At 43.4% G+C, this 15347-nt stretch overlaps 1 protein-coding gene across 1 annotated transcript in view; it reads left to right on the top strand.

Annotated features, from left to right (window-relative positions):
• Positions 1-1901: 1901 nt before the first annotated feature.
• The window catches only part of OVCH1 (ovochymase 1), a 53765-nt gene continuing 40319 nt past the window's right edge, over positions 1902-15347 (top strand). Inside the window, exons 1-7 of the mRNA XM_073321015.1 lie at positions 1902-1953; positions 4779-4907; positions 6617-6735; positions 7915-8012; positions 11497-11669; positions 13378-13473; positions 15182-15333. Coding sequence (XP_073177116.1) covers positions 1902-1953; positions 4779-4907; positions 6617-6735; positions 7915-8012; positions 11497-11669; positions 13378-13473; positions 15182-15333 — 819 coding nt within the window. The remainder of the gene's footprint in view (positions 1954-4778; positions 4908-6616; positions 6736-7914; positions 8013-11496; positions 11670-13377; positions 13474-15181; positions 15334-15347) is intronic.

Here is a 15347-nt window from a genome sequence, read left to right as displayed (position 1 = left end):
GCCTCGCACCCCTAACCCCCTCGTCAGCCACTGGACCCCACCACTCACCACTGATGGGCGAGCGGCTGGCAAGCAGGGATTTGGCCAGCAATACTGAGGGGGGGGGGAGACAGAAAATACAGGACTATTTGTCTGCTTTTAATAAAAAGTCTGGACATCTGCAGGAGGGCTTAAATACGGGACTGTCCCTTTAAAAACGGGGCATCTGGTCACCCTAATTCTTGCTCACATGCTCAGGGTCTGAATGAAAGTCATAGATGGGGTTGGGAAGGAATTTTCCCCCAGGTCAGATTGCAGGGACCGTGGAGTATTTTCACCTCCTTCTGCAGCATGTGGGTGCGAGTCACTTGCCAGGATTATCTGGGTACATCTCACTTAATCATTTCCCTGCCATTGCGGGGGCCTTGGGCACTGATGCACCTCGGTCCCTCCTATTCTCTGCCTGTGGCACATCATAGTCTCATCTCCTGTAGGGCTGTAATACTTTGGTCTCATTTCAGGTGCTGGGTTTTGCATTGGTGCTGGGTGGTATTGTTGGCCTGTGCTAGATAGGAGGTCAGAGCAGATGAGCTCGTGGTCCTGTCTGGCTTTAAGCTTTTTGACTCTATGATTTAAATCGAGTTGTTTAGACTTACACTTGATGCAGATTAGGCCCAGAGCGTTACTCTGCTTCATGAGGTGGAGAGGAGGTGAGAGGTGGAAAGGGTTTGCTACTCTTTTCTTTGCTTGCTTCTTCTGCTTCTCAAGACTCCCGTGGGAGGAGGTGAATGCCTAGAGATGGGCAGCGTTGCAAGGCTACCTGGCAAGCCTGATTGGCATCTTCCTCCCCCTTCAGTCCAGTTGAAACCAGTGGAAGATGGGTACAGCGAAGACCAGCTGAGGTGAAGATGAGACTCTGATGACAGCTTCCCAGACTCTGCCATGGGAGTTAGGAGCCTCAATACCTTTGAGGATCTGGGGGTGATGATGTTTCTACAGCAGTAGCGCCCAGAGGAACAAGGCGCGGCAAGCTGGATGCTACACAAACACATAACAAGACCAGTCCCTGCTCTACATGCCTGTTTCCCCTGTAAAAGGTGGATAGTTATGCCCACCTTTATACAACCCTTAATGATTGTGTCATGAACAGGTAAGTTGTGTAAAAAGGTTAGTTTTCAAAAAGACCATTTCCTGTTCTCCCAGAAGGGTGAGCTAAAGCCACCATGATGCCTTCTGACCTCCTAGGTAGCTATAAGTAAAGGAGGCAACCTTGTTAGAAAGTGCCACGCTCCCACTCTGCATCGCTGCCCCACTCCCGCGAATGGTGACTAGCGTCATAACAGGGGATTAGGGAGCTAAATTATTTCTCAGTCAGCTACTTAGCATGAAAAGGTAAAGAATGGGCATATTTCAAAATAGGAAGGCTAGAGCCTGGGGGTGATAATGACAGGGAGAAAGAGGGGAACCGATGCAGAAAGCAGTCACTATTGCTTACAGTGCAATCTCTGTAGAGGGGCATAGATCCTGCAAGAGTATTCTGCTGCTGCTGATGGGGTCACCTATTCAATAGGGTTCCCCATGAGGCCTAATGGAGAGGAAGAAAGGGAGGAAAAGGGGGCAGGCCTGAAAGAGGAGGGTGGGGTCTAGATAGAAATTGATTGGGACCCTCTCTACAGGTGGCTGATTTGCAGCCCTGTGACTCCACCTGCTGAGGCTGATTCACCCCCCATTTATTAAGGAATCCTGGCCTTGGAGCTGCAGCTGTGGGAAGGTTTAGCCTTTTTATAGGGGGGTAGTGAAAAGCAAAGTAGTGCAGAGGGGAAAGATTTGTTGTGTTAGACTTTTGTCTTTGAACACTCCACCCCTCTTTGGTTTTTGCTGGCTGGGGGTGGTAACTTGGCTTAGTGTACTTTCATGTGGCCATGGGCGCATCTGTGCAATTCCTCCTGTTTGTCTTTCTCTTCACTCAATGTGGTAAGTGAGTCTCTCCTTGTTCCAGCTCAAGGGTATGAAAGCAGAGACTGTAAGAAGCCTTGGTGTTGGGCTAGGCAGAGCTTTGTCTGGGAGGCTGTGCTGGAATTCTCATTGAGCATTTTCATAAGGCCATAATGGAGTTGAAGGACTTTGAGAAAGTAACCCTCTAATCTAGAGAAGAGGCAAGAACCCCAGGCCCCTCTGTATAGACCAACTTATGTCTCAACACAGGCTTGTGCCATGTGACTTTACAACGTGTGAGCCAAGCTCCAAACCAAGTGAGAAACTTGGTCAAAGCTCAAAGTTTATGCTACCAATGTCAGACCATGAAGCCAACACCACTTCAAAATCATCTGTGGTTGGCTTGCTTCATAAATGTTCCCCTTATATTTTTGTCTCTTGGTGGCTGATATCTATGATGAAATGTAGTAAAGTTTAATAGGAATGGGCTGTATAGTGTGTGTATCTTCTTGGCACCTCAACCGTGTCAGTCCCTGATCGCCCCATGCAATGGTTAACTAGAGCAGGGATTCCCAAACTTCATTGCACTGCAACCCTCTTCTGACAACAAAAAATTACTACATGAGCCTGGGGGGGGGGACCAAAGCCTGAGCTTCCCTGAGCCCTGCTGTCCTGGGTGGCAGGGCCAAAGCCCCAAGGGCTTCAGCCCCAGGCAATGGGTCTGTGACTTGAAGCCCTTAGGCTTTGGCCCTGCGTGGTGGGGCTTGGGTTTCAACTTTAGCCTGAGCCCCAGCAACTCTAAGCCAGCCCAGGAGACTCCATTAAAATGGGCTGTGACCCACTTTGGGGTCCTGACCCACAGTTAGAGAACCACTGAACTAGAGAAATTCTGTATGATCAATTATATAAACTGCTGTAACTTGAGTAGGAGCAGCTGTTACCCCTTCCCTGTACTGCTTATCTGCTACAGCACCTGTTCTTTTTCTTCTTTCTTCAGGAGACATTCCCAGTCAAGCTAAACTGTAATGTGGCTTTGCAGATGTGTACAAATGATGACAAATAGGCTGAGTCCACTAAACTCACTTAAAGTGGTGACCTAAGAAAGTTCTGAACAAGCTGTGTCTCAGAGCAATGTTCCCCAGCTGATATTCTTTGTGTGCATAAAGCCTTCCTCTGTGTCCTCCTTTATTAGTTAAAATACTAATGAATATATTATGGGGGAGAGGGGTAAAATGGTGCATCTTGGAAGCACAGTAAATTCTCCAGAGCAGAAGATGTCAGGAAGGTAACATTGTGCAGGGGAATCCTGTGGCTCTCAAAGCAACTTACAAATGTTTTTCACCTGACTATCACTATAAATAAATTTGGAGGATCAGTGGATGTCACTTTCACTGTACACACACAAATGATGAGAAATATTTCCATCAATAACTTAAATTAACAGATAGGCAAAATAAGAAAAATGCTCTTTGGGAACTGAGTTTGATTTGGTATTTACTGTGTATATTTTTGACATGGGATGATGCCAGTTTGTGGTTTTTAATGGTTATAAGGCTTTAGTTTTTGAATCTTGATGTCTACTGTCCTCTAATAATTATCTGACTCCCCTGATAATTTTGGGAAGCTGAAATTTAAATGGATACAAATTAAAAATAAACATTTTCTGTCGAAATCATTTAAAAAAAATAAAGCAAATTCTGCCAAGCCTGGCTGGAAATGATGCTATAATGAGCTGTGAGACTATCTAGCATAGCTAGTTCTCTGCTATTTCTTCCACTCCATTATGGTGCTTGCTGTTCCTCCCTTGTTAGCATTGCCTCTCTCCCCACCTAAATCAGTGGTCATCTCCCATGAAAGCCTGTATATTTTCCACTGCTTACAACAGTCCTGACATCTTGCTAAGACAACAGTGCCCTTAGGCATATGCATCCAGGAGTCCCTTGTCTAAACATCCAACCCACCAAGCATGAACCTAGTTATAAATAAGAGGTATTTACCCCAATCAGAAGACTTTGAATGCTGCTTCCTCTTTCTGGAGTCCTTCAGGGCCTTTAGACTAGTGGTGGAAGGGAGCAGAAAACATTTTTCTGGAGACTCAGTGGTAACAAAATTCAGTTTAAAAGCAAGGAGAACATATTTGCTATGCTCTGGGTGGGGACTCTAGCTTGTTTCTCTGTGGAAAACATTGAAGTAAGAGTTCTGTGGGAATGGAAGCTTCTTCTGTAGAGATGCTGATTTCCCAACTATTTACCATCCTAGTCTCAATTCCACAGGACAAGTTCTCTATATGGCTCACCATGAAAGTCCTAGATGAGGAAATGTGGGGCTTTAATTTGGTTTGAACTCCTACAAAGCTTTTTAAAACCTCAAGGGTGTGATCCTTTGTTTCTGATGCCAATGGTGATTAGCCAAATTAAAGAATGAGCAAACCCCTTCAGGTTTGTGTGGAACCAAGATAAATATGGGGTCTCCAGTAGGTAACATTCATCCACATTGCAGGGCAGTGTTAGGGCTAAAGGAGTATAGAACCCTGTTCCATAGCATCTGCTTGGGAAAGAGCCAATGACTTTTAGTAACTAGATTCTGATCTCTGATGGACCAGTATTGATTGGGAACGACTTCCAAGGAGTTACTTCAGGCTTATGCCAGTGTAAATGAGATCAAAATCCAGCCTTTTATGTATGTATAAGCACAAAGCTGTGGCAACCTGGCATTCTGTCTAGGTTAGAACTGAACAACTGTCCAGTACTTTTTAGGTTTCACTTTACGTGTGTTTCATTTGTGATGATGGTGGGGAAATTCTACCTGTCAGGTGTTCCTATGGGAAGTGTGTTGGCCTTGAACTAATGATGTAGTGCTTACAGCCCACTCAGGTGCAGGAACAGACCAGCTGAGTGATGCAGAAGAATTGCTGTTGTCCCATCAGGGGACGAGCCAGAATGCTGAAGATCCATCTGTCTCTGAATCATCTAGCCTGGGGAAACGAGACCCTGGTATGAGGCGTTACCATCCAGTAGCTCTTTTCTTTGTGTCTCAGATCTTTACAATCATTCATGCATATACTGTTAACTGTGATTAATAACTTTCTGCAATGGATAAGATGAAGAGGGGTTTCTTCAGGCCCCAGCATGTCTTCTGCCAGGTCTGTGAAACAAGTACGTTGTTTTCTGCTGGGTGAAAAAAAAAATTTTCCCCAGAAAACATAAATGAGATTGCAACAGATTTATTCTGAACTCCATGGCTTATTCCAGTATCTAAAATCATACCAGACACAGTTGTTCTCAGCTGGCCACAATCATTTTCCCTCTATTTGTCCCTTAAGTTTCAAAGATACAATTGCTTCTCAAATGGATTCAGGGAATGTATGTCTCTTTGGATTGCTTGTCAACCTGAAGCAAAAGATTGCATGCTGAGCCTGTTCAATTCAGCCAGAGAGATGATCTTTCATAACTGACTCTAGCTGGTCCCTTTATTTACTACTTTCAAGTTTAAAAAGCCCCTTGTTGCAATACACAGATATTTAATATTGCAGAGCCCTCTTGAGTACTGAAAAAATAGATTAAACAGACCAGCACTATATCCCATGGCACTTGTTAGGTAACTTTACAAGTGCCAATAACATTTGATCAGTAATAATTTTATCACCTTTATTCTTCAACTGCTGAGTGAATGAATAGCTTTGATACATTTGATGGAAGCTGAACTAACTATTAAGCACCATCACACTTAAGACAAATTGACTTCAGTCTCTCACACATTCTGATCTATTCTCTAGACATACCAGTCTGGTGCACTCTATATAGTCTCCACCTGAGTTCGCTTCATTTTGGAAGTCAAACTTAGTACAGTAGAACCTCAGAATTATGTACACCTTGGGAATGGAGGTTCGCAACTCTGAAATGTTTGTAACTCTGAACAAAATATTATGGTTGTTCTTTCAAAAGTTTACAACTGAACATTGACTTAATACAGCTTTGAAACTTTACTATGCAGAAGAAGAATGTTGCTTTCTTTTTTTTTTTTTTTTTTTTTAAAAGTAGTTTACATTTAACACAGTACTCTATTGTATTTGCTTTTTTGGTCTCTGCTGCTGCCTGATTGCATACTTCCGGTTCCAAATGAGGTATATGGTTGAGTGGTCAGTTCATAACTCTGAGGTTCTACTGTTGAAGGCAGTGACTCTCAACCTTTCCAGACTACTGTACCCCCCTGATTTGTCTTGAGTACCCCCAAATTTCACCTCACCTAAAAACTACTTGCTTACAAAATCACACGCAAAAATATACAAATGTCATAGCACACTATTACTGAAAAATTGTTTACTTATTCTTGCCATATAATTATAAAATCAATTGGAGTATAAATATTGTACTTATTTTTCAGTGTATAGTACATAGAGCAGTATAAACAAGTCACTGTATGAAATTTTGGTTTGTACTAACTTTGCTAGTGCTTTTTATGTAGCCTGTAGTAAAACTAGGCAAATATCTAGATGAGTTGATGTGCCCGCAGGGATGCAAACCACTGGTTTAAGGCTTTATAATCCAGTACTTAAACATGCAATTCCCAGTATTGGCCACTAAAGGTACTGTTAGAGGTTGATTACAAAATCAGCTTTGTCCTGTTGAGACTCCCGAGGCGGTACACTCGTATGTATCAATGTTGTTTCAGTGCATAACATTTTCCTTTCTGTCTGGTGTAGGATTGAAATGTGGAGTTCGTCCTGTTGACCTGGAGAACCAGAAAAGTTTCCTGCTGTCTGGATTCTTTTCTAGAATTGTTGGAGGAAGAAATTCAGTGGCTGGGGGGCAACCTTGGCAGGTCTGTGACACAAAGATAGTAACTTCTTGAGGGAGAGGTGATTTTTTTTTCTCAAGGCATAGACAGTAACTGAGGATGCCTGCATTCAATAAGGAGCCAAATGCCCTTTCCCAACCTGTATCTTAATTTAAAATCCCTCTTCTCCCTTAATCCCTGAAGTTACTAAGGTACAAGTTGTTTATAGTTTTGGGGACCAGAATTTTAGGTGGAGTAAATTTACTGAATTCAGTGGTGCTATGCTGGTTTATATCAGCTAAAGATCTAGTCCTGAATGTTTAATGTACGTGGTATTTTTGTGCCTGAACTGGTCCCCAAAAGCACATACCTTTTCACAAAGGATTTGAATGTAATCTATGGGGTGGATTAGTTTGAGGGATTTTTTCCCCAATAACTGATAACTCTGGGGTTATGTCTGACCTTCAGGGAATAAGTTCCAAACTCTTTTATACTTCTAACATACAAAAATTGTCTCTTCCATAGAAGGAAACTGCCCACATTTTAATAACAGTATTGCGTACTGGCCTTCTGTTGGCTGTAAGAGTCCTAAAGTTCACCTGTTGCTTCTTCATAGTAGCGCAAAATGCTGGATTAGCTGTATTTGTGGTTGAGGAATTCTTGCCTAATTGGTTCTTTTGTTGGCAAAGTCAGGGAAGTCTCACTTCACAGAAATGTTCTCTCACGCTGCCGACTTAAGTTCATGTAATAAAAGGATTGGGTCACTGCTTCCAGACTTTCATTTGGAAGTAAATTAGCAATTTTTGACACTGTCAGTGGATGTAACATTACTGCTTCCTGTTACTATGGTCCTATCTTCTCCCCATGAAACAATTTCTGGTGATACATAATGGTAAGTAGGAACTCCCTCTAGGCACTTCTGCATTTCAGGGAATTCCAAGTTTCTATCCACACTCTGCTGCTTCAGCTCTTCCCAATCCTTGAAATTAAGGATCGCTATCAAGCGAATTGTGAATCCACAATTTAGACGACATTTCTCTGGTCACAAGTCATTTGGGAATTCTTCTCTAGAAATGAGAGGGTTCAAAAACCTCCTTTTTTTTAGCACCACCATCTGTCGTGATCTGGAGAACTTCCTCAATCTTTGTGCTATTTTGGATGCTCTTTTAGAGGGCAGTATAACTAGCTTCACCTTAAATGTGTGTGACTTTCTTTTTTGTAAAGGTATCTCTCAAGTTGGGTCGTTTCCACTTCTGTGGTGGCAGTTTAATACAAGAGGATGTGGTTGTAACTGCGGCTCACTGCGTATTCACCCTTGAGCAGTAAGTTAGAGAATGCTGTTTTTATCTTTAGCCTTTAAGTTACTTCATTAAAGCCCCTGTCTATTAGGAAGGAAAGCTCCATTATATATGTGTGCGTGTGTGCTGCTTCCCAGCTGGAGAAGAAAATGGTATTAGAATATCTGAAGTAGGGCCGTGCTGTGCTACACTCATGCTCTCTTTGTGGAGCAATAGCGTCTAATCCATTGGGTTTTTCCAACTGTTTCATTCTGCAAGCTGCTTCGAGAGCAATAGATCTTAATGGCTCTTCTCCATGGCTTAATTTGTGCTGGGGCTTGCAAGGGGTGAGCCCTGGCAGCTGTAGGCTTGGCAGTTCATAGCCCCGGCACCTCTGGGCTTGCTGAACCTTTTTATGAAATTTTAAAAAATTGCTTGAGCCCCAGCGCCTCTTTCATTACAAATTAAGCACTGTTCTTCACTCCTCCCAAAACCCTAGCTGCCCACTCCATGGTTCTCAGAATATTTCACTTCAAGGACCACCAAGAAGGATTCCCTGATTACTGGTGGTTCACAGATCACAATTTAAAACCTTCAACATTCTCTACATGGGTTAAATAATAGTAGAGCTCATAATGGCTAGGAATCTGACTATGCTAGCTGAGTCTTGTGCTTTGAGTGAACCTACTTTGTCCAAAGAAGGAGCTTTTACTGAGTGAAATATCCCCATACCACTGCAATGTGGATTTGGTGGTCGGAGTCCACTTTATCACTAGAACCACCACAGTTTAGCCCTCTTCTTGGCTTGCAACTGAGAGCGGGTCTATGCTATGGGGTTAAGTGGACCTAAGCTACGCAACTCCAGCAACGTTATTCATGTAGCTGGAGTCAACATAGCTTAGGTCGACTTATTGCGGTGTCTACACAGTGCTGGGTCGATGGGAGAAACTCTCCTGTCGAGTTACCTTATGCTTTCATTCCAGTGGAGTACCAGAGTTGACAGGAGAGTGATCTGTGGTCGATTTAGTAGGTCTTCACTAGACCTGCTAAATTGACCCCTGGTAGATTGATCGCCACAGCATCGATCCACGGTAAGTGTGGACATTCCCTAAGATTGAATGACTTCACTAATCTTAGATGATGATAATACCAAGCCCTTTATATAGTGCTCTGCATCCACAGAGCTTTTCAAAGGAGGGAAAAATCATCATTTCCATTTACTGATGGGAACTGGCGGTACAGAAAGGTGAAGTGACTTTTTCACAAGGACACTCAATAGACTAGCACAAGAACCAGAATAGAACGCAGGGCACCTGAGTCCCAGACCACTGCCCCGTCCACTGGATCTCACTGTCCCTAACTGAGGAAGGAAACCAAAATTGTGATTCTTTTAGCTCAGCGACTGAGGTGCACTGGTGGAAAAAGCTGCAGACAGCTCATGCTACCACTGCTCATGCTGTGCCTAATCTGTGATTAATTGGGGGATTTCACTCTCCAGGATTGGAAACCTGGTACCTTTCAGCAGCACTAAATCCACACAAAATAGGAGGGAGATGAATGCTGCACTGCAAGGGAAAGCACCTATATAGTTAACTGGTGTAGTCTGCTGTACTTCTCTGCCGCACTTTAAAACATTCTTCCGTGCCGAAAGTAACTGGTGGTGAAATGTCAATTGTTCAAACCCGGGAGAGGGGTTTGAACCCCTTATTCAATGGTTCTGAAATCCTTCAGCACTGAGTCAGGGGTGGGGGTCGGGAGTTGTTAGGAACAATGATCGCTGTAGATATGAGAACTGAGGACAGTAGGAAACAATCAGCAGCTGAACCCACTGTGGTTTCTCCTTTTTTCCTCGCCTGTTCAGTATCTGGGCTAGAACTTTTTTTTTTTTTTTTTTTTGGAAGCTCAGAAATAATTCTAACTTATTTCTGGAGATTGCCTAAAAGACTGGGCGGGGGGGGGGGGATTTGTGAAAACATCCTTGATGTTTTTTCTTTTCTCTTTATTGAAATTCTGACAAATCTTTATCAAACTTATCTCCCAAGAGAGAGACACAATCTCCATAGTTCTGAATCATTTCTCTGTAGTATTGAGAGACAGATAATGTTAGGAAGAGGAAAAGACATTGTTTGCACAACCTGCTTATGGGAGATTTGTTGAATACACCGCATGTTGTTCACATGTATGCATCTATAAAACAGGCATACTGTAGAGCGGGAGAAAGGAACCCTAATACTGCCTATGGATAGGTTAAGCACTTCCCCTGAAGTCACCCGGGATGTCTACACAGGAAAGAAAACTCCACAGCTGGCCCGAGCCAGTCAACTCATGCTCGTGTGGTTTGGGCTGCAGGGCTATTTCATTGCTGTGTAGACTTCTGGCCTTGGGCTTGAGCCCAAGTTCTGGGACCCTCCCTTCCTATAGGGTCCTCCAGCCCGAGCCCAGATGTCTACTCAGCAGCGAAATAGCCCTGCATCCAAGACCAGCGAGCCCGAGTCAGCTGGCTTGTGCAGGTTTTTCTTTGTTGTGTAGACAATCCCCATGATGGAGCTGGGGACTGAGTCCAGACTTTTAGAGTCTTAGTCCAGTGAAAAACCATCCTACCCCTCTGTCTATAACTTCCTGATCTGTTACCCTCCTGTACAGATCAGATCAGGTTTGTGCACAACTTGTCCGTCTCAAGAGAATATAGTAAATCCCTTTATTTTTATTTGCAATGTATTACCTGTAAGTTTAGTGTACAATAAAGGTTAGTGCAGCTTACTTCTTTTAGCATTTACCAAGTTAGTAACTCAGTGTGATTGTCCCAGGCAGCACCAAAATACCTGAGTTCATTAAGCACAATGCCATGTTGCTGTGTTCATAAACCCCCAAGAGCTGTACCAGAGACATGACTGTTTCCAAATAAATATTAAACATTTGTCTCAAGTATATGTAACTTCCTAAGCCCTCTCAAAGGTTTTATTCACTTGGGCTCCTCCTCCAAATCTTCTCCCCTCTGTGTCCCCTTCTCCCAAACACTATGGATTAACAACAAGCAGGGAATTTTTTTCAAAGCACCTTAAAGGACGTAAGCACTCATCTCCCACTGATTTAAGGTGCCCTGGGCCTCTCTAAAGATCCTAGTCTAAAGGCTGCAGGTGATCCATTGTTGCAAAGTCCAGGCCAGAGCTTATAAGAGTCCTCGTATTACTGAGTGGGAGGTAGAACAAAAAGGCAGTCAATTAAGAAATAAAATCTCTCAACAGTATTCTAGCACTCTGACCCTGAAGCAAGGTGACCCCTTAAGGCATAAGGCCAAGTGAAAGTAGCATAGCTGGAAAAAGCCTGCTTATTGAAGGCTAGATTCTGGCCCTAAGCAGGGAAGTATGTAGTAAGGTCACATTTTCCATGTGTTGAACTTCCCAGTAATGAGAGAATTGCTTGTACATAGCTGTTTCTTACAGGAAATTATCAGCCTTGACTCCATGCGTAACAGACTGAAGTGTGTTGGCAAACCTCTCTGTCATTAACCTTGCCCTTTTTTTGTCAGGAAACTAGTGAAGAATCTCATTGTGACTGTTGGAGAACATAACCTCAGAAAGGCAGACGAGCAAGAACAGAACATTCCTGTCTCACAAGTCATTGTTCACCCTGACTTCAACAGACTTGGCTACATGGATTCTGATATCGCTCTGCTATATCTGAAATACAGAGTAAAGTACGGTAAGGGAGGAGACTGAGTGAAAGTGCTTCAGAGAGGGTCCTTCACTATATCTAGCTTGCCAGTTTAGAGCAACTTTTTATTCTATTATCTCTCTGTAATGCTCTTTCCAGCATATAAAACACCTTCCTGTTAGTGTCTTTACTTCTGGCCAAGTAGATTATACATGCTAAATCCAGTTTAGTCTTAGTGATCTTGTCCAAATAATTGTTCCTCAGGTCAAGTCTTTGTTCTGGGGCTTCTCATGTTTTCTTCATACTGTTGATCTTTGCAACACTAGAGAGCACAAAAAGTCAAATTGTCTTCCGGTTGTAGTAATTCTATATTTTCTTTACCTCTCAGAAAGCTCGCTCCTCTCTAATTAGCTTGCTCCCCTTGTCCGCTTCATTCAGCACCACCAGTCTCCACTGTTTGTGAAGAGGAAGAGATTGTTCCATCATTGAATGGATCTGGCAAAGTGAGAAGGCTTAAATTTAAACGCCCATCTCCCTGATTTAAACACACATCATCCGGTATCTGTCATAGCGGCAAAGGTGAACACAAGGGGAATTTTAAAGCCATGTTAAAAGGCTTTCTGGAGTGTGGCTTTTTGCATACAGATTCATAGAGGGTCAGGAGACCATATGGAATACATAGATCCTTTCACTGCCTGATCAAATCCCACCCAAGTCGGCCATGATTACCAGCGGCCAAGTCGGCCTGATGGTAACAATTCCAATCAGTGGCCCTTCTAAAATGACTTTGGTCATAGTCTAGCTCCCAGTGGACAGGTGTCTAAGCATCACAAAATCATTGAGATAAGTGGCACTAAAGTTGCACCTTTTTGAAGCTCTCAGTGGAGAGGATTGAATGGGTATGGAAAAGCAAACCACACTCGTTAGCCAGGAAGTGTTCAGTTAAGGGTTGAGGCCTGTTGGCAGGCCAGTGAGAGGAGGTTTGCTTTTCCACTACCTATGTGCCTATTTTGTGGCTAAAGAAACTTAAGTCTCAAGTCATGATGCTTGAAAACATCTTTTGAGTCATCTGGACAATCCCTCCAGGAGAAGGTGGGGCTGTGTTCTACACTGGTAAGTGTTCTTTAAAGTTTGTCAATGTCATGGCCTAATTCATTTATTTTCAAGACAAATCAAGTAGCTTTTGATCCCTTTCTCCTCTGATCCCCAAAAAGAAACCTACAACGGTATTCACCTAGTTTGAGAGCAGAGCTGAGCAAATTTTTAGTTTTGAGTGTCCTGTGTAAATCAGAACTCCACTTCTCGTGACATATGGTCAGCATTCCTGTCTGCAGAGAATAGAATGCTCAACAGGATCTACAACCGGTCACTATCACGGGCTGTAAGAGAATTGTACATAGGACAGTTCCCTTTTCTGTCCTTCATGCTGCTGCTTCTTTTCCCTCCCACCCCCCACCGCCCTTGTCTCTTTCCTCTAGTTTGGTTCTTGCTTGCTAAGTTTCACTTGAATGTGGCCAGCCAAAACATTGTTCATGTTTTTTTTCTCTAAAACAATGTGACTTCTCAAGATTACTTCAGTTTAAAGGTGATTGACTTGATTTACTTTTAGCTGTTTGATTGAATTGCTTTAGAAAAATGTCTAGTTCAAAGGACCTTGATCCATTCTGTTCACACAATAAAGGACATTGTGCAGAGAGAATCGCTTCCAACAGCCTGGAGTTCATGTACTCACATTTGTGTGCACTTTCCTTCTTAGGGCATAGGGTTCAGCCAATCTGCCTTCCCCACAAAGATGATAAATTTGTGGCCGGGACTCTTTGTGTTGCTAGTGGCTGGGGCAGGGTGTCTGAGGGTAAGTAAAATGTCAGGTTCTTACAATGACAACATTGATGTGTGGGTACTGAGATAAAGAAAAGGGAGTTGCCTTGTTTCTGCAATAGAAATAGAACATCTCTCCAAGGGAAAAAGCCAATCAGTGGTTCTCTATTTTGCTGATAGCATGACAAACTATGTTGTGCTCTGAAGGTCTCTTCCAGACATGATGTGCAAAGGACCAGTGTGCCAGAAGCACTGTCCTGGGCAGAGCCTTGGAATCTCCTTACGCTGGTGCTCCATAGCACTATTCCTCTACCCATCTCACAACTTTTTGTGAACAATTAATTAAGCTCCATCACACCCTTGTGAAGTAGAGAAGTATCCTCCCCATCCCAATCATGCGGATGGGGAAACCAAAGCATGGAGGTGACTTGGTGAAGGCCACATGAGTCAGTGGAAGGGCTAGAAATAGAACCCAATCTTCTGATGCCGTAGTTCCATGATCTAGTTGTAATCTTTGTGCATTACATAACCACTAGATGATGCATCTCTGCCTTCTTCCTAGTTTTTTTAAAATACATAATGGGATCACTTGGGCCTTAGCTTACATACACAAACTGTTAAAAAAACATTATTAAGGTTGCAAGGTCAAGCATTCAAATTAAGCAATGCTAGGATTAAGGTTGCTTGTGCATAGCATTATGTAGCCCTTTATATGCTCAAGGCAAAGCTCCCATTGACTTCAGGTGCAGCACAGAGAAACAGGCCACCTGATCTCAATTCCAGTGCTCAGAATCAACCCTACCCAGGCCAGTTCTAGCAGTGAGTGAGCAGGGCTGTCATCCTGGGTGCCAGCTATTAGGGGGTTCTGTACCAGTGGGCTGCTTGGCTCTCTTTTGCTCCATTTTAATTGGCTGGCCATTTTTTGTTCTGCTGATTGGCTGGCTTTTTTTTTTTATTTTCTGGACTCAGCTGCTTGGGGCCCCAGAAACATTTTTTTGTCCTGGCTGGCAAAATGGCTAGGGCTGCTCCTGCCCTGAAGCAGCCATTACAGGAAATGTCTTTCTGAGTCCGCATAGCTCTGGGCTGGAGGGAACATGATTAGTCACTGTGCATGCATAATTCAGTTGCATGCAGAAGCTATGAGGGGATGGAGGATGCAAGCCTCAGAAAGTTTAAGTGCAGAAATCAAAAAAAGTCTCTATTGAGCATTTGGAAGCTGCAGTGTTTTTTCAAAGACTTACTGTCCTCATGAAAGTCTGCCTAAATTTGTTGTAACAGGTACATCCCTGACACCAAGCCACCCCCCTGCTAAATTGCAGGTCCCTGCTCCAAAGCATGGGAGCACCAGAGCAGTTAAGAGCAAATGTCACTAGAATGATTTTACCAGGGCAAATCAATGTGTTTTTTTCCCCCCTAGCCTTGTTCATGGATGTGGTCGAACCATTTCAGCTGAAACTTTTCAGAACAAGTCAGCCTGAGGCAGACACCAACATGGAAAATGTCAGCTCAAAGGGTTCTAGTTGGGTGAAAGTATACAGACCTGAAAACAAGCTCTTTTAACCAGAGGTCTCAGCTAATCTAAATAAGAGGCAGGCAGCATTGTCAGCCCTGCCTGTATAATACTGAATGAAATCATGGTAGCCAGGATGTGGCTCTAGATCTGCAGCATAACTTCCTGCTCTGTGAAGCAAGGAGGAGGGGTTCTAGGATGTCTGATGTTGCCTGTTTCCTTCCTTCTGCAGCTGGTGAACTATCTAATGTTCTACAGGAGGTGGAGCTCCCCATCATTGATAGGGGAACCTGCCGTGCCCTGTTAAAGCAAATGAATCTGCCTCCAGTAGCAAGCTCCATGCTATGTGCTGGCTTTCCTGATGGTGGGAAGGATGCGTGCAAGGTAAAGGGTCAGCA

The sequence above is a fragment of the Lepidochelys kempii genome, chromosome 1 (assembly GCF_965140265.1).
Source record: "Lepidochelys kempii isolate rLepKem1 chromosome 1, rLepKem1.hap2, whole genome shotgun sequence".
Taxonomy (NCBI): domain Eukaryota; kingdom Metazoa; phylum Chordata; order Testudines; family Cheloniidae; genus Lepidochelys; species Lepidochelys kempii.
The sequence above is the reverse complement of the archived record's forward strand: the minus strand, read 5'-3'. Positions and strand labels throughout refer to the sequence as shown.